This window comes from Hylobates moloch, unplaced genomic scaffold (assembly GCF_009828535.3).
Source record: "Hylobates moloch isolate HMO894 unplaced genomic scaffold, HMol_V3 SCAFFOLD_15, whole genome shotgun sequence".
NCBI classification, from domain to species: Eukaryota; Metazoa; Chordata; class Mammalia; order Primates; family Hylobatidae; genus Hylobates; species Hylobates moloch.
The window spans coordinates 8825616-8848329 of NW_026652290.1; the positions used below are offsets into that span (position 1 = coordinate 8825616).

Genomic DNA, 22714 nt, shown 5'->3' on the forward strand with positions numbered 1-22714 from the left:
AATACAAAAATTAGCCAGGGGTGGTGGCAGGCAACTGTAATCCCAGCTACTCGGGAGGCTGAGGCAGAGAATTGCCTGAACCTGGGAGGCCAAGGTTGCAGTGAGCCGAGATCGCGCCACTGCACTCCAGCCTGGGTGACAGAGCGAGACTCCGTCTCAAAAAAAAAAAAAAAAAAAAAGAAATATCTTTTTAGAAACAACTAGGGTAGAGTTTGGTATCTTTCCAAGCAGTGGAGGTGGGGATCCAACTGGTTACATTCCCAAGAATATTGGCTGACAATATCAAAGTCCATTAGAAAACAGGGACAGGCAGGTCAGGAGTTCGAGACCAGCCTGATCAACATGGTGAAACTCTGTCTCTACTAAAAATACAAAAATTAGCCAGACGTGGTGGCTAAGGCCTGTAATCCTAGCTACTCAGATGGCTGAGGCAGAAGAATCGCTTGAACCCAGGAGGTGGAGGTTGCAGTGAGCGAAGATCGCCGCCACTGCACTCCAGTCTGGGTGGCAGAGTGAGACTCCATCTCAAAAAATAAAAATAAAAATAAACCTACATTAGTTGGCCTTAAAGGCCTGTTCCACAACGCTACTCTTGAAACATATTCTTTTTTCAATCTTTCAGAAAACAAAGGCTTAAAACATTCTTTCCTTGCATTTTTTCCCAGCCAGTTCTCAATGACCTGAAACTTAGTATATTTTGCTGATGTTTGTGGTTATTCCCCACCACCACCCCAGTCCTCATCAACCTGACTTTTCAGATATTATCCTGGAGCTTATAGGCATGTTTTCCTGGGCAGGATCTTGTATTCATGTATTGAAAAAGCAGATTTCTGGCTGGGCACAGTGGCTCATGCCTGTAATCCCAGCACTTTGGGAGGCCGAGGCGGGCGGATCATGAGGTCAGATCGAGACCATACTGGCTAACACGGTGAAACCCCGTCTCTACTAAAAATACAAAAAATTAGCCAGGCGTGGTGGTGGCGCCTGTAGTCCCAGCTACTCGGGAGGCTGAGGCAGGAGAATGGCAGAATGGTGTGAACCCGGGAGGTGGAGCTTGCAGTGAGCTGAGATCGTGTCACTGCACTCCAGCCTGGGCAACAGAGCGAGACTCTGCCTCAAAAAAAAAAAAAGCAGATTTCTGGCCAGGTGCAGTGGCTCATGCCTGTAATCTCAAGCTCTTTGGGAGACTGAAGCAGAAAGGTTGCTTGGGCCTAGAAGTTTGAGACCAGCCTGGGCAACATAGTGAGACCTCATGTCTACAAAAAATTAAAAAATTAGCTGGGAGTGGTGGCACATATGCCTGTGGTCTCAGCTACTCAAGTGGCTGATGTAGGAAGACTACTTGCACCTGGGAGGTCAAGGCTACAGTGAGCTGTAACTGCACCACTGCACTCTAGCCTGGGCAACAGAGTGAGACTCTGTCTCAAAATAAAAAGTAGATTTCAAAATCAAACATCTTTTTTATCAGAATGTATAAATGGGCATCTTTCTAATAAAAGGATATTACTAATTTGCATATATTAGTAAAAAATTAATGATAAACAGTTCTGTCTGAGACTAAATAACTGGCAAAAGTAAGATGCAGATAATAGCCTAATGGCAGGGGAGTGGGAGTGAGAGGTGGTGGATCAGAATGAATGATTTAAGAACAAGAAAGTGAGAAAAAAGCCAGGCGTGGTGGCTCATGCCTGTAATTCCAGCACTCTGGGAGGTCAAAGTGGGTGCATCACTTGAGGTCAGGAGTTTGAGACCAGCCTGGCCAACATGGTGAAACCCTGTCTCTACCAAAAACTACAAAAACTAGCCAGGTGTGGTGGTGGGTGCCTGTAGTCTCAGCTACTCAGAGGCTGATGCACGAGAATCACTTCAACCCAGGAAGTGGAGGTTGCAGTGAGCCGAGACTGTGCCACTGCCCTCCAGCGTGGATGACAGAGTGAGACCCGTGACACCCTGTCTCCAAAGAAAAAAAAAAAGAGAGAAAAGAGGATAAATCAAAAGAATTATTTACCTTCCATAAGCAGAGACTTTAATGAGTAAAGAAATAAGTAATTTGTTTAAATCTAAACACTTTCCAAGCTGAATTTAACAGATATATTCAAGCACAGTCAATATAAAATAAAGATATGTGAGAAAGGAAATAAAAGGTTTAATAGCAGAATGGAAAAACTGACCAACGACAAACAGACCAAAGGTAACAACTTGGAAAAAAATTGTTGTCCTGAAAAGCCTCTATAAGACTGCAAAAAGGAATTCAAAAATATGTTGCTCATAAAATACTCTGAAGTTGAAAATGGCAAGGATTGGCCGGGCGCGGTGGCTCACGCTTGTAATCCCAGCACTTTGGGAGGCCGAGGCGGGCGGATCACGAGGTCAGGAGATCGAGACCATGGTGAAACCCCGTCTCTACTAAAAATACAAAAAATTAGCCGGGCGTGGTGGCGGGCGCCTGTAGTCCCAGCTACTCGGAGAGGCTGAGGCAGGAGAATGGCGTGAACCCGGGAGGCGGAGGTTGCAGTGAGCCGAGATCGCGCCACTGCACTCCAGCCTGGGTGACAGAGCGAGACTCTGTCTCAAAAAAAAATAAAAATAAAAATAAAAATAAAAATAAAAAAAAAAAAAGAAAATGGCAAGGATTTATTTCATCCATGAACACTGATGCCAAACTCTTAATCAAAATATTAACAAATACTCTTCCAGCAGAATATTTTTATTAAAAAATGGAGAAAACCTTATGGTCATAGACAACAGATACCGGAAAAGTATTTGATAAATTCTACAGCTATTCCTCATTAAGAAAAATTTTTGTAATATAAATGGTAGATATTTTTCATTAATATAATTTTTAAAAAATCCATACACCTCTAACCAAAAGCCAAGATTTCTGCTTACTGCGGAAATACTAGAAGTACTTGCATAATAGTAAGAAAGCAAGAAACGGATGTCTGCCATCATCACCATTACTCGGCATTGCACTTGAAATACCACTCAGTGCAATCAGATAAGCGTAAAAACAAGAATACGTTATCAGAAAGGAAGAGGCAAAATGAACACTATCTTAACATGACACAGTTATATACTTTAAAAATTCAAGAGAACCAACCAAAAACTAACAGAAAAAGAGTCTGATGGTTAATTATAAAATTTAAATAAAAATCAACAGCTAGGCCAGTCCTGGTGGCTGACACCTGTAATTCCAACACTTTTGGAAGGCCAAGGAAGGAGGGTTGCTTGAGCCCAGGAGTTTGAGACCAGCCTGGGCAACATGAGACCTCATCTCTACAAAAAATAAACAAAATTAGCCAGGTGTAGCGGTGCATGCCTATAGTCCCAGCTACTTGGGAAGCTAAGGTGGGAGGATCACTGGAGCCCAGGAGATCAAGGCTGCAGAGAGCTGTGATCACACCCCTGCACTCCAGCCTGGGGAAGAGAGTGAGACCCTGTCTCAAAAAAAATTAAAAATAAATTAAAAAATAAAAACCAACAGCTTTCCTATATACTAAATAACCAGCTGGAAACCAGATTATCAATAAAAGACATAAAATCCCTAGAATAAAATTAAGAAACTTTAACAATTGATATAAACTACAGAATTTTATGAGAAAATAAAGCTAAAGACATGAATAAATGAGTAATATCTTGTTCTTGGCTAGGAAGATTCAGTAAAAAGAATCTCTATAAAAATTAAATATAGTCATAATTAAAATCTAATTTTTTTTTTTTTTTACCTTGACAAAATGTTTCTAAGTTCTTTGCAAAAACAAATATCCCAGAATAGCTGTGAATATTCTGAAAAAGAGCAAGGAAGGGAGACCAGCCTTACAAGATGCTAACAGATGCAGGGCCACAGTCACCGATGTGTGGAATTTCTATAGGAACAGATAAAGAGACTAAAACATGCAAAAATATATGGCAATTTGTTGTGCACATAAGATAATCGGGGAGAAAAGGCAAATGTGTTTAATAAATGGTAATGGGACAAACTGACTAGTATTTCCATTTGGAAAAAAATTAATGTAGCATTCAGGAAAAAAAAACTTCCCGGCCAGGCGTGGTGGCTCATGCCTGTAATCCCAACACTTTGGGATGCCAAGGCAGGTAGATCACTTGAGGTCAGGCGTTCAAGACCAGCCTGGCCAACATGGTGAAACCCTGTCTCTACTAAAAATACAAAAATTAGCTGGGCGTGGTGGCATGTGCCTGTAGTCCCAGCTACCCAGGGACTGAGGCATGAGAATTGCTTGAACCTGGGAGGTGGAGAGTGCAGTGAGCCAAGATTGTGCTGATGCACTCCAGCCTGGGCAACAGAGTGAGACTCTGTCTCAAAAAATAAAAATAAAAAAAAAGAAAGACAACATGAATAAATATTCTTATAATCTTGAAGCAGGGAAAAGCTTTCTAATTGTTATATTAAAATCAAGTCATAAAAGATAAAATAGGACAAAATATTAAGGTTGCGTATAGCAAAAATACTCCATGAACAAAATGAGACAAAAGGTAACCCAGGGAAAAACATATACAACATGTATGACAAAGCGCTAATATCCTTTACACAGAAATAGATGAAAGATATAAACAGAAAACACATAATGATCAATAAAACAAACAAAAAAAAGGCTAAAATGCTCAATCTCATCAACATTTTTAAAATGTACATTAAAACAGAAATTTAACCAAATTAGAAAAGATTAAAAAATGAGTAATAACCAGTGTTGGTGAAGAAATACAGGCAAACACAAACAGGGTTGGGGGGAGTATATGTTGGTACAAACTTTTTGGAGGAGAATTTGGCAATCTCTACAAGTATAACAATGTTAAAAAGAGCAGATTTATCATTCAAAAAGAGAAACAGGCTGGATACGGTGGCTCAAGCCTGTAATCCCAGCACTGTGGGAGGCCAAGGCAGGAGGATCACTTGAGGCCAGGCGTTTGAGACCAACCTGGACAACACAGCAAACCCCCACCATCTCTATTTATATTAATAAAATAAAATTTTAAAAAAAGAAGGAATACTTCCACAATGTTAACTCACCAATCTTAGAAGGAAAAAGAGTTTCATCATCAAGCTGATCCTGAACCCAAGTCATCAAATAGTCAATGTATTTTGGTGCAGAACATTTGATTGGCTTTTTAATATTAGTACCATCTGCCCAATGATATTCATATCTGGAGAGAAAAATGTTTTACTGATAAATTTTTCAAAAATATTAACAAATGTGTAAGTTGTAATTAAAACAGGTTCATTCACATTTTGTCAACAGAAGTTACATTTAACTTTAATAAATCACCTTAAGTTATACTGAAGATTACTGTGAGCTCCCTATAGAATTATCCTGAAAGTGACGGTTATAACTGGAAGAAAAAAGGGAGATAATGTGGCAGGAGGCAATGCCAGGATACATGTTTTATTAACAACACAGCCCTAGAAAACTCGAAGGAACTGCATTCCTGTAAAGCAGAAGGTTGCTGAGGGCTGGGTATGGAGCCGATGGATCCACTACATTCTTCTGAGATTCTTGGTCATCAGTTTATTATCACCAATGGAGCCAAGATTATAAAACTCTGTTTTGGGGGCCAGGTGTTAGAGATACACATTAGGCATGCATACTTTCCCCCGCTACCTTTGCTGAGCTGGAAGGATTAACAAGAGTTATACAAAACATCACTGTGTAAAGCATTTGAGCCATAGGTAAGTTTAATTTTCCTGTTTATTTTCATTTCTTTTAAAGCTTGAGGAATAAAACTTAACACAATATAAAATAAAAATATTCTCTTCCTAAAATATTATAATAAAAATAGGACTACAAACTCATTAGGGATCTTTTTTCCTTTACACTTGTAGCGAAGTCAGAAAGGACAATCTTTTCCAAGAAGCAAACATCTTGATAACATCTATCATCACATAAAATCAGTCATTCATTGTAAGAAAAAAAAAAAAGAAACTGGAAGGAAACACAGCAAACATTAATCCCATATGATGGACTTATTAATATTATGAGTGACAGAGTTCCATCTTTTTCAGTATTTCTTGAAATTTATTAAAGTCAAAACATTTTTAAATCTAGCATCTTCAAGCCAGATAATTACTTCTTTTTTTTTTTTTTTTTTTTTGAGACAGAGTCTCGCTCTGTCACCCAGGCTGGAGTGCAGTGGCGCAATCTCGGCTCACTGCAAGCTCTGCCTCCCGGGTTCACGCCATTCTCCTGCCTCAGCCTCTCCGAGTAGCTGGGACTACAGGCGCCCGCCACCACGCCCGGCTAATTTTTTTTTTGTATTTTTAGTAGAGACGGGGTTTCACCGTGGTCTCGATCTCCTGACCTCGTGATCCGCCCGCCTCGGCCTCCCAAAGTGCTGGGATCCGAGTAGCTGGGACTACAGGCGCCCGCCACCACGCCCGGCTAATTTTTTTTTTGTATTTTTAGTAGAGACGGGGTTTCACCGTGGTCTCGATCTCCTGACCTCGTGATCCGCCCGCCTCGGCCTCCCAAAGTGCTGGGATTACAAGCGTGAGCCACCGCGCCCGGCCCCAGATAATTACTTCTAAATTGTGCTGCTTTAAATACTAAATAAGCACAAGAAAAAATAATCAAATATTAAAAGATCAATTAAAAACTCTTCCAAGAAATTCATTTAAAAACTAGAAACAGGAAACATAAATGTTATTAATAAAATTGAAAAAATAAAATGTTTGCAATTCAAGACAAACGTAACTCAAATTTCTGTTTACTCCTATAATAAAACATTCAGACTTACTATGATGCAATATAAAAATGAAAACAGGGAGTTTCCCACATACTAAAGTATTTAATAACAACTAATAGCTGGCCAGGTGCAGTGGCTCACACCTTTAATCCCAGCACTTTGCGAGGTCGAGGTAGGCAGATCACTTGAGGCCAGGAGTTTGAGACCAGCCCTGGGGAACATGGCAAAACCCCATTTCTACTAAAAATGCACAAATTAGCTGGGAGTGGTGGCACAGGCCTGTAATCCCAGCCACTCGGGAGGCTGAGGCATGAGAACCGCTTGAACCCGGAAGGCAGAGGTTGTTAGTGAGCCAAGATAACACACTGCAATCCAGCCTGGCAACAGAGCGAGACTCTGTCTCAAAATAAATAAAATTTAAAAATTACACAATAACTAAAAGCTTACAGGTGAGTAGTCAAGAACCAATAATACTGAATCACCTTCACACAAACGGATAACAAATCTTAACTGTTTAATTTATATCAATTGGTGATAAAGTAAAACTAATCCAAACACCTATATAATAAGCAGTATATGTACCTCGGACCTGCAGACATGACTGGACAGCTTGCTTCAGTGCAGAATTCTGTAATAGTTCCATATAACATGTTGATCTGGTTAAAGAAATCCACAGCTGCAGAGATAATAGAATTGTGTTAAAATGTCTGTGTAAACACAAAATATGAGACCTCTCAGTTGAAAGAAAAACAGACAATACATTTAGGTTCTTAGCTGAACCCTTGAGACATTCAATAATCCAATGATACTCTAACTTGTAGTATACTACACTTTTTTTTTTTTCTCTGAAACAGTCTTGCTCTGTTGCCCACGCTAGTGCAATCTTGGCTCACTGCAACCTCTGCTCCCCGGGTTCAAGCAATTCTCCTGCCTCAGCCTCCCGAGTAGTTGGGATTACAGGTGCATGCCACCACACCCGGCTAATTTTGTTTTGGTATTTTTAGTAGAGACAGGGTTTCACCATGTTGGCCAGGCTGGTCTTGAACTCTTGACCTCGTGATCCACTCGCATATAACAGCAGGAAAATAAGATACTGGCGATAACTCTAACTTAATGACGACTATTATATCATTTGAATATACAATATGATTACATCCAAGGAAATGAAAAATCCATAGTTTACCAATTTGGACCAGATAATACCATTTGTGTTAGGGAAGAGACAAAACGTGTTGTGGAATATACTGTGAGGGAGAAAGTGCACCAGCTGTATCCAGAGGCATTTAAAAGATCTAATTAATCATAAACATTTGTTTTTGAGGTCTACAGCATACTGAGGACAAAATACTTCAGATAAAGTTCCTTGCCCTGGAGTCTCTAGCTAACAGAAAGGACAAAATTAAAACAGATGAATAATATAAGATATAGCCCGGCATGGTGGCTCATGCCTGTAATCCCAGCACTTCGGAAGGCTGAGGTGGGAGGACTGTTTGAGCCCAGGAATTCAAGACCCGCCTGGGCAACAGAGTGAGATTCCATCTCTACAAAAATTTTTTAAAAATTAGCCAGGCGTGGTGGTGCACACCTATAGTCCCAGCTATGTAGGAGGCTGAGGCGAGAGGACTGCTTGAGCCCAGGAGGTTGAGGTTGCCGTGAGCTGTGATGGCGCTACTGCACTCCAGCCTGGGTGACAGAGACACTGTCTCAAAATAAAAATAGCAATAATAGTACAAGATATAAGAAGACAGGATCCAAAGGCCAATGATAAATGCTACAGAGAGAAGGCAAAGTCATGAAGAGTTGGAAGTAGTCAGGGGGTACTTCCTGAAGGAGCTTCAGCTAGATCCAGAATAAAATGGAAGAGGAAGGGGGTGAGTAAACTCACTCAGTAAATAAACTGAGTGAGTATACTCTATGCAAAGAGAACCATATAAGCCTTGGAAAGTTTTAAAAAATGTTTTAGGCTAGGTGCAGCGGCTCACGCCTATTATCACAGCACTTTAAGAGGCCAGGATTTGAGACCAGTCTGAGCAACACAGCTAGACCCCGGTCTCTATTGAAAATTTTAAAAAATTAGTTAGGCATGGTGGCACACGCCTGTAGTCCCAGCTACTCAGGATGCTGAAGTGGAAGGATCCCTTGAGCCTCGGAGTTCAAGGTTGCAGTGAGCTGTGAGGGTACCACTGCACTCCAGCCTGGACAACCCTGTCTCAAAAAAATAAATAAATAAAAAAGTTTTAGTCTCCTGTCTAAAGAAGTACCTAAAAACAACTAGGGATTTTCCAAGTTTCTTAAAAAACAAATAGATTTTTTTTTAAATGCTATCTTGTAAAAGGAATTTTATACAAAACTCCCTGACTTATAAATCTTCCTCTTAGTCATGTTTCTAAGAAAGTAACACTTAGGTATTCAATATTCACTCAAAACAAAAAATATGCCCAGGTGGAAGTTGGTTTGGTCTAGAAGAGCTATTCTCAAAATGTGGTCCAGGAATCCCCTATCTGAGGGAGGAGCTGTAAGGTCAAACCATTTTAATTGTTCTTTTCACTCTTATTCTCTCAAGAGGGCACAATGGTGTTTTCCAGAGGCTTCATGATGTGTAATATCACAACAGACTGAATACAGAAACGGATATAAGAATCCAGGTGTCTATTAAGCCAGATATTAAATAAGATTTGCAAAAATACAAAACAATGCCATACCTCTCACTAAAATTTGTTATGGAAAATAGTCATTTTTCATAAAAACGTATTTATGTTAACATGTAATGGGTTTATTATTGTTATTTTAAAATGAATTTGGGCCCGATGCAGTGGCTCACGCCTGTAATCCCAGCACTTTGGGAGGATGAGGCAGGAGGATCACTTGAGGCCAGGAGTTCAAGACCAACCTGGCCAACATGCCAAAACCCCGTCTCTACTGAAAATACAAAAATTAACCGGGCATGGTAGCACATGCCTGTAATCCCAGCTACTCTGGAGACTGAGGTGGGAGAACTGCTTGAAGCCAGGAGGCGGCTGCAGTGAGCCAAGATCATGACACTGCACTCCAGCCTGGGCGACAGAGTGATACTGTCTCAAGAGAAAATAAAAAATAAAAATAAGTATTTACATCTCTGTTTTAATTTCTAACAGAGTATCACTAGATATACCCAATATAATGAAAAGCTCTTTGGGGTTCTCAATAATTTTTTTGTATTTTTTGTGTTTTACCTCTTTTTTCCCCCGACTGGGTCTCACTCTGTCGCCCAGGCTGGAGTGCAGTGGCGCAATCTTGACTCCGTCTCCCAGGTTCAAGCAATTCTCCTGCCTCAGCCTCCTGAGTAGCTGGGATTACAGTGTGTGCCACCACACCCAGCTAATTTTTGTATCTTTAGTAGAGATGGTGTTGCGCCATATTGCCTAGGCTGGTCTCGAACTCCTGACCTCAAGTGATCTGCCAACCTCAGCCTCCCAAAGTGCTGGGATTACAGACGTGAGCCACCATGCCCAGCTTGTATTTTACTTTTTTAATTAACACAGAATGGTACATATTTATGGGAATCAATAATTTTTTAAGAGGATAAGTGGATCTGAGACCAAAAAATTTTGAGAACTGCTGATCTATAGCAGTTAAGTCTCAAAGAAAAATCTAAGGCTGAAGGTCAATAAATGCCTTCAGAATAACAAATGATAATCTGAATAAAGTTTTGTTTGTTTGTTTTTGTGTGTGTGTGTATTTTTTAAGACGGAGTCTCGCTCTGTCGCCCAGGCTATAGAGCAGTGGCACAACCTCAGCTCACTGCAACCTCCACCTCCCGGGAAGTGATTCTCCTGCTTCAACCTCCAAGTAGCTGGGACTACGGGGGCGCGCCACCATGCCCAGCTAATTTTTGTATTTTTAGTAGAGATGGGGTTTCACCATGTTGGCCAGGATAGTCTCGATCTCCTGACCTCGTGATCTGCCTGCCTCGGCCTCCCAAAGTGCTGGGATTACAGGTGTGAGCCACCACGCCCGGCCCTGAATAAAGTTTTTTTAAAAGGGTTTTTTTTCGGCTGGTTTTTTTTCAGCACTTTGGGAGGCCATGGTGGGTGGATTACCTGAAGTCAGGAGTTCGAGACCAGCCTGGCTAACATGGCAAAACCTCGTCTCTACTAAAAATAGAAAAATTAGCCAGGTGTGGTGGCGGGCACCTGTAATCCCAGCTACTCAGGAGGCTGAGGCAGAAGAATAGCTTGTACACAGGAGGAGGAGGTTGCAGTGAGCTGAGATCGCGCCAGCCTGTGTGACAGAGCAAGACTCCGTCTCAAAAAAAAAAAAAAAAAAAAATTAGCAGGGCATGGTGGTGTGAGCCTGTAGTCCCAGCTACTCGGAAGGGTGAGGTGGGAGGATCACTTGAGCCCAGAAGTTGAGGCTGCAGTGAGCTATGATCGTGTCACTGCACTCCAGCCTGGGCAACAAAGCAAGACCCTATCTCTGAAGAAAAAAAAAAGATTCAAGAAGCATACACACAGGCCTCCTTGGATCCTGATTTAAACAAAGCATAAATTTTTAAAGCAAAAAAATTTTAGAAAGAAAACATTTGGCCAGGTGCGGTGGCTCGCACCTGTAATCCCAGCACTTTGGGAGGCTGAGGTGGGCAGATCACTTGAGGTCAGGAGTTCGAGACCAGCCTGGCCAACATGGCAAAACCTCGTCTCTACTAAAAATACAAAAATTAGCCAGGCATGGTGGCGGGCACCTGTAATCCCAGCTACTCGGGAGGCTGAGGCAGGAGAATCGCTTAAACCCGGGAGGTGGTGGTGGAGGTGGAGGCTGCAGTGAGCCGAGATCTCACCACTGCACTCCAGCTTGGGTGACAGAGCAAGACTCCATCTCAAATAAAAAAGAAAAAAAAAAAGAAACATTTATGGGACAGTCATGAAAAATGTGAACACTGACATTTGATAAGTTAAAGGATGATGGCATTGTCATTATCTTTACAAGTTCTTATCTTTTAGACATACCTTACTGAAATATTTATAGATGAAACATCATGTCTGGGATTTGCTTAAAATAATCAGGGTGACATATAGAAGAAGAATAATTGGTCACAAACTGATAGTTGTTGGAGCTGGGTAATGGAATGAATACCTGCAATTCACTGTACTTAGTCTCTCTACTTTTATATGTTTGAAATTTTCCATTAAAAAGTTTTAGGCTGGGCGTGGTGGCTCAGGCCTGTAATCCTAGCCCTTTGGGAAGCCAAAGCAGGCAGATTGCCTGAGCTCAGGAGTTCGAGACCAGCCCGGGCAACACGGTGAAACCTCATCTCTACTAAAATATAAAAATTTAGCTGGGTGTGGTGGCGTGCGCCATAATCCCAGCTACTCAGGAAACTGAGACAGGAGAATGGCTTGAACCCGGGAGGCGGAGGTTGCAGTGAGCCAAGATTGAGCCATGGCACTCCAGCCTGGGCGACAGAGCAAGACTCTGTCTCAAAAAAAATTAAATAAATAAACAAAAAGTTTTAAACTTTTTATTCCTGGAACATCTGAAATCTCTAATTTAAACTTTATTACCCAGAAATGATCTCATCTCAGAAATGAGAGACTCACATTCAAATCTCTAGCCTTAGCATATTGTCCCATGTCATGCCCTTGTTCTCTCGAACTTAAAGTGACTTTCAGCTCAGATCCCTCCATTTTCTCCCAATCTCTGAATTCCCTCTGACACTCTAAGTCACAATAATCAACTGTCCATATGAACTGCAATTGACTTTTCTGGATATGCAGGCTGATGAGTACTGCTGGGAGTGGAAGTAAAACTGTGTAGATGGATTTGCTACAAAGTCACAGACCACAACAGGCATAATCTTTTCATTTATCAATCTTTTATTTGACCTTACTCAGCTTTTCATACTGTTCTCCTCAGAAACTGCCCAAAAGCTCTCATCATTTCTCCTCAGCTCCCTCTACTCAACCTCACAAACTACTACCTAGTACTCTGAAAAGAGCAACATAGCTTTGGATGTATTTGTACTTAATATTTCTTTACAGATAATTTGTTATATTAAAACAGTTCTATCTGTAAAAGAAAATTCATTAACAAAGAGATTTTAGCAAAACCTTTCTATAAAACAGCAAAGTTGCATTTTAAAACTTACTGTTTACAGCAATCCATTCATTGAGATCCTCTCCCTCAGGCAACATAACAGCTTGTCTCAGATTCCCACTTCCTAGAGTTGCTTCTGCATGTTTTAAGAGTTCATACTGATGAGATCCTTCAGGGATATTCTTCTTTGGTTTGAATGTTTTAGAAGAGCGGCTGCTGCTGTAAGATTAAAAGTGCAAGTATACGAATTTTTAAGACTGGAAGTAGAACAGGTAGAACAACATAATTTTAGGTATATAAAGTAGCCCGTAAAAATAAAATAAAAAATACTCTCTGGGCCAGGCACAGTGGCTCATGCCTGTAATCCCAGCACTTTGGGATCACCTGAGGTCAGGAGTTCAAGACTAGCCTGACCAACATGGTGAAACCACACGTCTACTAAAAATACAAAAATTAGCCGAGCATGGTGGCGCACACCTGTAGTTCTAGCTACTTGGGAGGCTGAGGCAGGAGAATGGCTTGAACCTGGGAGGCAGAGGTTGCAGTAAGCTGAAATCGCATCACTGCACTCCAGCCAGGGCGACAGAGCAAGACTCAGTCTCAAAAAAAAAAAAAAAAAAGAAAAGAAAAGAAAAAAAAAAAATACTCTCTGAAAAATGCCAAGATAGGAAGATGCTGATCACAATACAAGAATGCTTTTTTTCCCCTGCACGTAAAAGCAAGATTAGCAGCACAATTCCACAAATAAGGCAATTTTACTATGCCCTCTGAAGAAGGCTGGTACAGAGAAAGATCCTGGATTTTAGTTCTTGATCTGACACTAACTGTGTCATCTTGAGAAACTGAACCTTCTTTTGGCCTCCATTTTGGTTGGTTTTTTTTTTTTTTTTTAAGATGTAGTCTAACTCTGTCACCCAGGCTGGAATGTAGTGGCACAATCTCAGCTCACTGCAATCTCCACCTCATGAGTTCAAGCGATTCTCCTGCCTCAGCCTCCCAAGTAGCTGGGATTACAGGCATGCACCACCACGCCCAGCTAATGTTTTTTTCTTTTAGTAGAGATGGGATTTTGCCACGTTTGCCAGGCTGGTCTCGAACTCCTGACCTCAAGTGATCCACCCGCCTCAGCCTCCCAAAGTGCTATAGAAAATGATGGGGCCATGGCTAGGTGCAGTGGCTCACACCTGTAATCACGGCACTTTGGGAGGCCAAGGCAGTGGATCACGAGGTCAAGAGATGGAGACTATCCTGCCCAACATGGTGAAACCCCGTCTCCACTGAAAAAAAATACAAAAATTAGCTGGGCATGGTGGCGCACGCCTGTAGTCCCAGCTACTCGGGAAGCTGAGGCAGGAGAATGGCTTGAACCCAGGAGGCGGAGGTTGCAGTGAGCCAAGCTTGCACCACTGCACTCCAGCTTGGCAACAGAGTGAGATTCCGTCTCAAAAAAAAAAAAGGAAAAAAGAAAATGGTGGGGCCAAGTGCAGTCGCTCACATCTGTAATCCCAGCCATTTGAGAGACCAAGGCGGGAGGATTTCTTGAGCCCAGGAGTTTGAGACCAGCCAGGACAACATAGTAAGGTGGCATGGGGGGTGGGGAAGATAAAAAGAAAATAGTGCAGGTCAGGAGTTCGAGACCAGCCTGGCCAACATGGCAAAACCTCGTCTCTACTAAAAATGCAAAAATTAGCCGGGCGTGGTGGCAGGCACCTGTAATCCCAATTTTTTTAGTTCAAAAATCCAGTTTTCTGTATCAAAATATTTAGGACGCCTTGAAAGCAAACCACAGTAAAAGAAACACTAACATCTTTACATTTATAATAGGGAAAATAAACGAGACAGGCACAACTCATTGTTGAGGAAAAAATGTTTTTATTCCTATCTCACATCATCCATAAAGTCTTCCTATACAAAACTCAGAAACCTCAAAGAAAAAGTGAACAGATTTCAAATAGTATCAATTAAAACTTCCATAACAGAGCAAAAAGACAAGTAACCAAATAAAAGTACTTGTAACATATATTACAAAGGATGAACTGGATAATAGAGGGCGGGCTTCTGTAACTCGTTAAGAATATAAGGAATCCTTTAGAAAAACAGGCTAAGGAGATGAATAGGCAATTCAGAAGTATGACAATCAATGAGTATGTGAAAACTGTTCAATTAAAGTAAGATTTATTTTTTCCCTAATCTGAATGTCAAAAGTTTAAATGATTACATTAAATGTGGACTAGGGTAGGGCCCCCAACCCCAAGGCCACAGACTGGGCCCCACAGAAGGAGATGAGCAGTGAGCAAGCAGCAAAGCTTCATCTGTATTTACAGCCGCTCCCCATTGTTGGCATTACCACCTGAGCTCCACCTCCTGTCATAACAGCAGAGGCATTAGGTTCTCACAGGAGCATGAACCCTATTGTGAACTGTGCATGCAAGGGATCTAAATTGCATGTGCCCTATGAGAATCTAATGCCTGATGATCTGTCACTCTCTCCCATTACCCCCAGATGGGACTGTCTAGTTGCTCAGAGCTCCCACTGATTATACATTATGATGAGTGGTAGAATTATTTCATTATATATTCCAATGTCATAATAGAAATAAAGTACACAATCAATGTAATGCATTTGAATCATCCAAAAACCATCTCCCCAACCAGATCTGTGGAAAAATTATCTTCCACAAAACTGATCCCTGGTGCTAAAAAGGTTGGGGACCACTGGACTAGGGTACAGAGAAACTAGTATTTTAATACACTACTGGTGAAAGTATAAAGTGTAACATTTTGGGAGGGCAATATGGTAGTATCTATTAACACTGAAAAGCTCCTCAAGCCATCCATTCTACTTCTAAATATCTCCTCTAGATATGGATAAGGATTTGTTTTCCAAGACTGTTTTTAATAGGGAGAAACCTAGAAGCAATCCTCAAGTTTATCAGTAGAGGATTGAATTAAACTATGGTACATCCATATCATGGAATATTGTATAGAAGTTAAGGAAACCAGACAGAGTACACGTATTCACAGGGAAAGATCTAATACATGGTTAAACATAATACATAACCAAATGTACAGCAAGAGCCCATTTTGTAAATGCATAGAAAATATCAAAAATTAAACTCATCAAAACTGGTGATTACTTCTAGGAAGAGGAATGGAATAGAACTATGGATTTTTACTTTACCTGAGTAATTTGGTAGTAAGACTGATTAAGAAGTAAAAAAGAGCCGGGCAAAGTGGCTCACGCCTGTAATCCCAGCATTCTGGGAGGCTGAGGTGGGTGGATCACTTAAGGTCAGGAATTGAGACCACCCTGACCAACGTGGTGAAACCCCGCCTCTACTAAAAATACAAAAAAAAAAAAAAAAAAATTAGCCAGGCGTGGTGGCAAGTGCCTGTAATCCCAGCTACTTGGGAGGCTGAGGCAGGAGAATTGCTTGAACCCGGGATGCGGAGGTTGCAGTGAGCTGAGATCGCACCACTGCACTCTAGCCTAGGCAACAGAGTGAGGCCCTGTCTCAAAAAAAAAAAAAAAGGGAAGTAAAAAAGAATGATGAAAACACTAAAAATCAAATCTGAAAAGTTTTTAACATGATAAAAAACTATATCAAACACGGAAGAAAATATTCGCAAATCATAGATGTGATAAGGACTTGTATCTAGAATGTATAAAGAACTCTTACAACTCAAAAACAAAAAGCCCAATTTAAAAGCAGGCAAGGCCGGGTGCGGTGGCTCACGCCCTTAATCCCTGCACTTTGGGAAGCCAAGGTGGGCGGATCACTAGGTCAGGATATTGAGACCATCTTGGCTAACACGGTGAAACCCCGTCTCTACTAAAAACACAAAATATTAGCCAGGCGTGGTGGCGGGGCCTGTAGTCCCAGCTACTTGGGAGGCTGAGGCAGGAGAATGGCGTGAACCCGGGAGGCGGAGCTTGCAGTGAGCGCCACTGCACTCCAGCCTGGGCAACAGGGCGAGACTCAAAATAAATAAATAAATAAATAAATAAATAAATAAAAACAAAAACAAACAAACAAAAAGGCAAAAGATCTGAATAGACTTTACTCCAAGGAATATATACAAATGACCAATAAGTACACAAAAAAAATGCTGAACATTATTAGTCATTAGGGAAATGCAAATCAAAATCAGGAGATACCACTCCACATCCACTTAGGATGACTATTAAAAAAAAGAAAATTAACAAGTGCTATGAGAGGTGTGGAGAAATTGGACCCCTCATAGAGTGCTTATGGGAATGTAAAATGGTGCAGCACTTTGAAAGTTTGGCAGTTCCTCAAAAGGTTAAACATAGTTACCACATAAGCCAGCAATTCTGCTCCTAAGTATATACCCAAGAGATATGAACACATACATCCATGCAAAAACCTGTCACATATGTTCACAGCAGCATTATTCATAATGGCCAAAAAGCGGGAACAACTCAAGCGTCCATCAAGAAAGCCAAGTTTTAAAAAAAGAAAGTCTCGGCCGGGTGCAGGAGTGGATCATCTGAGGTCAGGAGTTCGAGACCAGCCTGGCCAACATGATGAAACCCAGTCTCCACTAAAAATACAAAAATGAGCCAGGTGTGGTGGCCAGTGCCTGTAATCTCAGCTACTCGGGAGGCTGAGGCAGGAGAGTCGCTTGAACCCGGGAGGAAGAGGTTGCAGTGAGCTAAGACTGTGCCATGGCACTCTAGCCTGGGAGACAGAGCGAAACTCCGTCTCAAAAAATAAAAAAAAAGAAAAAGTCTCGTATTAAGGTCCACAAAGCAACTGTGCCTTCACTAACTAAATATCAACTCGTAAGAAAAAAGTGGAGGAGGGAGGAATACTTCTATTAATATGGAAATTAAATCTAAATCACACAGGCTTTTTGACAAGGTAATCGTATTTTAGAGACCATTCATTTACGAGAATAACCCAAAGGAGGGAAAATGAGACGCAGATAAACATATTCTGAGTAGCGCTATTTTATAATAGTAAATAATGGAAGGAATCCCAGTTTCTCACAATAAAGTGGGTAAACTCTGGTTATAAAAAATAAAAAAGGGCCGGGCGCCGAGGCTCACGCTTGTAATCCCAGCACTTTGGGAGGCCGAGGCGGGCGGATCACGAGGTCAGGAGATCGAGACCACGGTGAAACCCCGTCTCTACTAAAAATACAAAAAATTAGCCAGGCGTGGTGGCGGGCGCCTGTAGTCCCAGCTACTCGGAGAGGTTGAGGCAGGAGAATGGGGTGAACCCGGGAGGCGGAGCTTGCAGTGAGCCGAGATTGCTCCACTGCACTCCAGCCTGGGCGACAGAGCGAGACTCCGTCTCAAAAAAAAAATAATAATAAATAATAAAAAAATAAAATAAAAAAGAAACTATATAGTGTTTTTATATTGTATTTAATAAAAATGTCAAGCATGTGGATTATATCCATAACTAAAATTGGATAATTATTCAATCACAAAACACACATTTAAGCAATATACAAGGTAGAGAGAGCTACCTGAGAATAAAAAATACTGTGCCAGAGCAATGCTTCTCAAACCTTAATGTGCATAAGAATCATCAGGGAATTTACAAGCTTTTTCATTTTAGCCTTGTTTGGTTGGGCTAAGGCATTATCTCTAAAATGAGATTCTAAGGTATGCCTATCAAGTTAATTGCTGTAGTGCACTAAAATGGCAATATTGTGTTTCTGTAATGGGACTATGAATTTGTTTTAATTTTAACTTTCCAAATTATTTATAATAATACTGCAATGTACTATGTAATACTGTTGTATGGTATATTACATAATGATTAAAAACACACGATTCTACCGAGGACAAGAGAAGTTGGTTAAAATCAAAGCCAGTAAGTGGGCAGAATCAGAATTGGCCAGAACGATCCGACTCCAAGGCCAGCATCTTAATTTCAAGCTTCTCAAACTGCGGCAACGCACATTCTCCTGGGGCGGCATTTAACACCGACAATAATGAAACTGGACCTATAACCGAGCAACGAGTTAAGTCGGCAAGGACGGTTTCTAGAGGCTTGAGACGAGAGAAACTGGGAGCTCGCGGCTCCGCCCCCAGATCGTCTCCCCACCCTCGGGGGCGCTCGGGCGGAAAAGTTTGGAGGCGCGACGGCCCCAGGGCCTTTCTACTCCCCAGGCTTCACACTCCGTTTCCTTTACCTCGACCGTCATCTCTGTCGGCCTCTCCCAACATCTCCGCCTCCCCCGCGGACCCGAACAGAGGCAAAACAAACGCCAGCCACCCCGCCCCCGCCCCGGCCCCCAGGCCCAGCCCTCGCCTCAGGTCCGGGGAGGCCTCCCCAACAACCTTGGCCCGCAGCCCCGGCGCCCGCGGCCCGGCCCCACTCACAAGAGGAAGCTCATCTTCGGTCCTCAGAGGGGAGGCGAGGGGCCTCTGGCCCCCGCCTGGATCAAGATTCGGAGCTGGCGAGAGGGAGCGGACCGTCCTTAGCTCACTGGCAGCGGAAGCCGCGCCGCCGCCGCTCGGAGCTGGGTTTCTGGCCGCTGCGAGCCCTTGAAAACCTCCGCGCCCGCCTTGCCCGCCTACCCCACCTCGCAGACCCGAAATGCGGAACCAACAAAATCTCGCGAGCTAAGGTTTCGCTGAGCCGGGAGGGACTGGACGCGCCCCCTTTCGCTCCGCCTCGTCCTAGATCTCGGCCAATCATCGCTCTCCAAGCCAGGACCTCCCTCCCCCGGAGGCGTGGTGAGGACGGCGGTCCTGCGGAAGGGGCAGTGGCTGGTCCTGCTCTTAGTCTATCTTGATGCTGCTGCGTTTCGACCCCGCTCCCTAGGTTATGCAGGGACCTCTATAAGCGCTGCGTACCTCTGCAATTTTTAAAATTGTTAATTTAATTTTTACTTGAAATATATTCACATAGCATAAAATCTATCCTTTAAACATGTACCCTGTAGTGGTCTTTTTCTTTTGTTTGTTTGTTTGTTTTGTTTTGTTTTCTGAGGTGTCTCGCTCTGTCGCCCAGACTGGAGTTCACAGTTCACTGCAGCCTGGACTTCCTGGGCTTAAGTGATCCTCTCGCTTCAGCCTCTCGAGTAGCTGAGACCACAGGTGCGTGCCACCACGCCCGGCTAATTTTCTCAAAGTTTTTGCGAGACGGGCGTCTCACTGTGTTGCCCAAGCTGGTCTTGGACTCCTGAGCTCAAGGGATCCTCCTGGTTTGACCTCACAAAATGCTGGGATCACAGGTGTGAGTCAATGCCTCCGACTTTGTTTATGTTTTCAAAGTGTGCCAACCATCAGCACTTTTTTTTTTTTTTTGACAGAGTCTCACTTTGTAACCCAGGCTGGAGTGCAGTGGTGCAATCTCGGTCCGTTGCAACCTCTGCCTTCCAGATTCAAGTGATTCTCATGCCTCAGCCTCCCGAGTAGCTGGGATCACAGTCGTGCGCCGCCACACCCGTCTAATTTTTTTTTTTTTTTTTTTTTTTTTTGGTAAAGACGGGGTTTCACCATGTTGGCCAGGCTGGTCTCAGTCTTGAACTCCTGACCTCAAGTGGTCCACCCGCCTCGGCCTCCCAAAGCTCGGATTACAGGCGTGAGCCACCGTGCCCAGCCTAACCATAATTTTAGGCCATTTGCATCACCCCGAAAAGAAACCCCATACCTATTAGCAGTCACTCTTTATTGCCCACCTCCCTCCTCCCAACCCCTGGCGACCACTACTCTACTTTCTATTTCCATGTATTTACCTAATCTGGACATTTCATATACACTGTGAATGGAAGCACACATTATGTGGTCTTTTGTGACTGACTTCTTTCACTTAGCCTAATGTTTTAAAACTCACCCATATTGTAGCATGTATCAAAGCTTCATTACTGGCCAGGCACAGTTGTGGCTTATGCCTGTAATCCCAACACTTTGGGAGTCTGAGGCTGGCGGATCACTTGAGCTCAGGAGTTCAAGACCAGCCTGGACAACATGGTAAAACCCCGTCTCTACAAAAATACAAAAATTAGCCAGGCGTAATGGTGTGTGCCAGTGGTCACAGCTAGGGATCCCTTGAGTCCAGGAGATGGAGGCTGCAGTGAGCCAAGATGGCGCCACTGCACTCCAGCCTGGGTGACAGAGCCAGACCCTGTCTCTAAAACAAAAAGAAAAAAGAAAAAAACTTTATTTCTTTCTATGGATGAGTAATATTCCATTATGTGAATATACGACATTCTGTTTATCCATTCATCTGTTGAGGAACATTTGGGTTGTTTCCACTTTTTGTCTATTATTAATAATGCTATCATGAACATTCATATACAGGCTTTTGTGTGGTATTAATGCCAAGTGACAGCCAAGCAACGCCTTCATTCCACCATGGTGGAACGAAGAAAACAAAAGGAAAATAGTGGGAGACTTGAGTCACAGCTCAGCAAATGGTGGTGCAGGGTGCTCAATGTAAAGGAGTTTGCCCTGTACCTGACTGCACAATGTTCATGTTTCCAGTAATTTTATTTCATTCATATATCACTTGTCACATTAAGTTAATGATGTTAGGGCACATGAGACTTATTAAATTATATTTACTATTTCTTGAATATATTTTTCAGTCAGTTATGTAAAGCAAATTTACATACTCTTTTTCCTCCCCTGAAAAAAATAAATAATTTTAATTTTAATTTTTTAAACTTTTGTAGTTTTTTGGAATTTGATTTATAAATATATGCGATTTGATATCGCTATATGGAAGTTACAAATATATGAACACAGATTTAGGCCGGGCGAGGTGGCTCACACCTGTAATCCCAGCACTTTGTGAGGCTAAAGTGGGCAGATCACTTGAGCTCAGGGGTTTGGGACCAGCCTAGGCAACATGGCAAACCCCCATCTCTACAAAAAAAAAAAAAAAGCCAGGCATGGGGGTGCACGCCTATAGTCCCAGCTACTTGGGAAGCTGAGGCGGGAGGATGGGTTGAGCCCTGGAGGTAGAGGCTGCAACGAGCCGAGATCACACGACTGTACTCCAGCCTGGGTGACGCAAGTGAGGCCCTGTCTCAAAAAAAAAAAAAAAAAAAGTACATCTATTTATACTTCTGTGGTAATTTATATTACTTAAATAATACCATAAAAACAATTTCCAAATAACATGGGAAAAAAGAAATTCATGAAAGTTTTCCCTCTTTCAATGGTATTTTTCTTCCAGTTGAAGAATCACTGAGGATAGAAGGCCAGCTATTTATAAGAAAAACCTTTCAGGATGGCTAAATTTGGTTGGAATAGTGGGGAGGGAGGATTTCAGGATTAGAGAAAAATCCTCAACCAATATTTAAGCAGAATATCAACATAATTCACTTAGAGATCAAAGATAAGATTTTCCAGTAAAAGAGAGAAAAAGAAATTGTTCATTGCTAATTGCTACAGGACAATTTGTTCCCCACCAGACAAGGTCTATACAAAGACTGAAGAAGTTTTATTCACTTCTTGGCTTAGCCGGCCAGAGATCACTGCACACCATCTGGTCACAGCAGATGCTAAAAGCAGAAGCTAAGCGGCAAATTATGAAGCCTCCAGGACTAGCTCTTCTGAACCTCTCCCCACCCCCTTTTCATCACACAGTTCCCCTTTCTAGCTCCCTGAGGCAGGATTTGCAACTCTGCATTTTCATTCTGTGTAAGTGCCCATTCTATCATTTGCAAAACTCCTGTTTTACCCTAACAACCTCACCCACACAGGGCATCTTCCCACTTTGGTCGCAGTAAGGTTTCTGCCCCTCCCAGCCAGTTGGTGCTGTTGGGAGCTCAAGATTTTTTTTTTTTTTTTTTAAAAAAAAAAACAAAAACAAACGAAAAACTCTACTCCTGTGACAGATTAAGGAATTTTAATCTTTGTCACAAATAGGTGAAGAGAAACAAACAGTAAAGTTGCTAACCAGCCTGGGCAACATGGCGAAACTCCTTCTCTACAAAAAATACAAAAATT

General features: G+C 42.2%; 1 protein-coding gene across 3 annotated transcripts in view; it reads right to left on the minus strand.

The window, feature by feature from the left end:
• The window catches only part of MOB1A (MOB kinase activator 1A), a 27491-nt gene extending 8128 nt beyond the window's left edge, over positions 1 to 19363 (minus strand). Inside the window, exons 1-4 of one of the 3 annotated variants that reach the window (XM_032176464.2) lie at positions 19133 to 19363; positions 12824 to 12987; positions 7282 to 7375; positions 5030 to 5163 (exon numbers count right to left, since the gene is read on the minus strand). In XM_032176464.2, coding sequence (XP_032032355.1) covers positions 5030 to 5163; positions 7282 to 7375; positions 12824 to 12987; positions 19133 to 19146 — 406 coding nt within the window. In that variant the 5' untranslated portion in view covers positions 19147 to 19363. Of the gene's footprint in view, positions 1 to 5029; positions 5164 to 7281; positions 7376 to 12823; positions 12991 to 18586; positions 19023 to 19132 lie in introns of those variants that run through there. The other 2 variants (XM_032176463.2, XM_032176465.2) reach the window with 2 other exon arrangements.
• Between the last annotated feature and the right edge of the window lie 3351 nt (positions 19364 to 22714).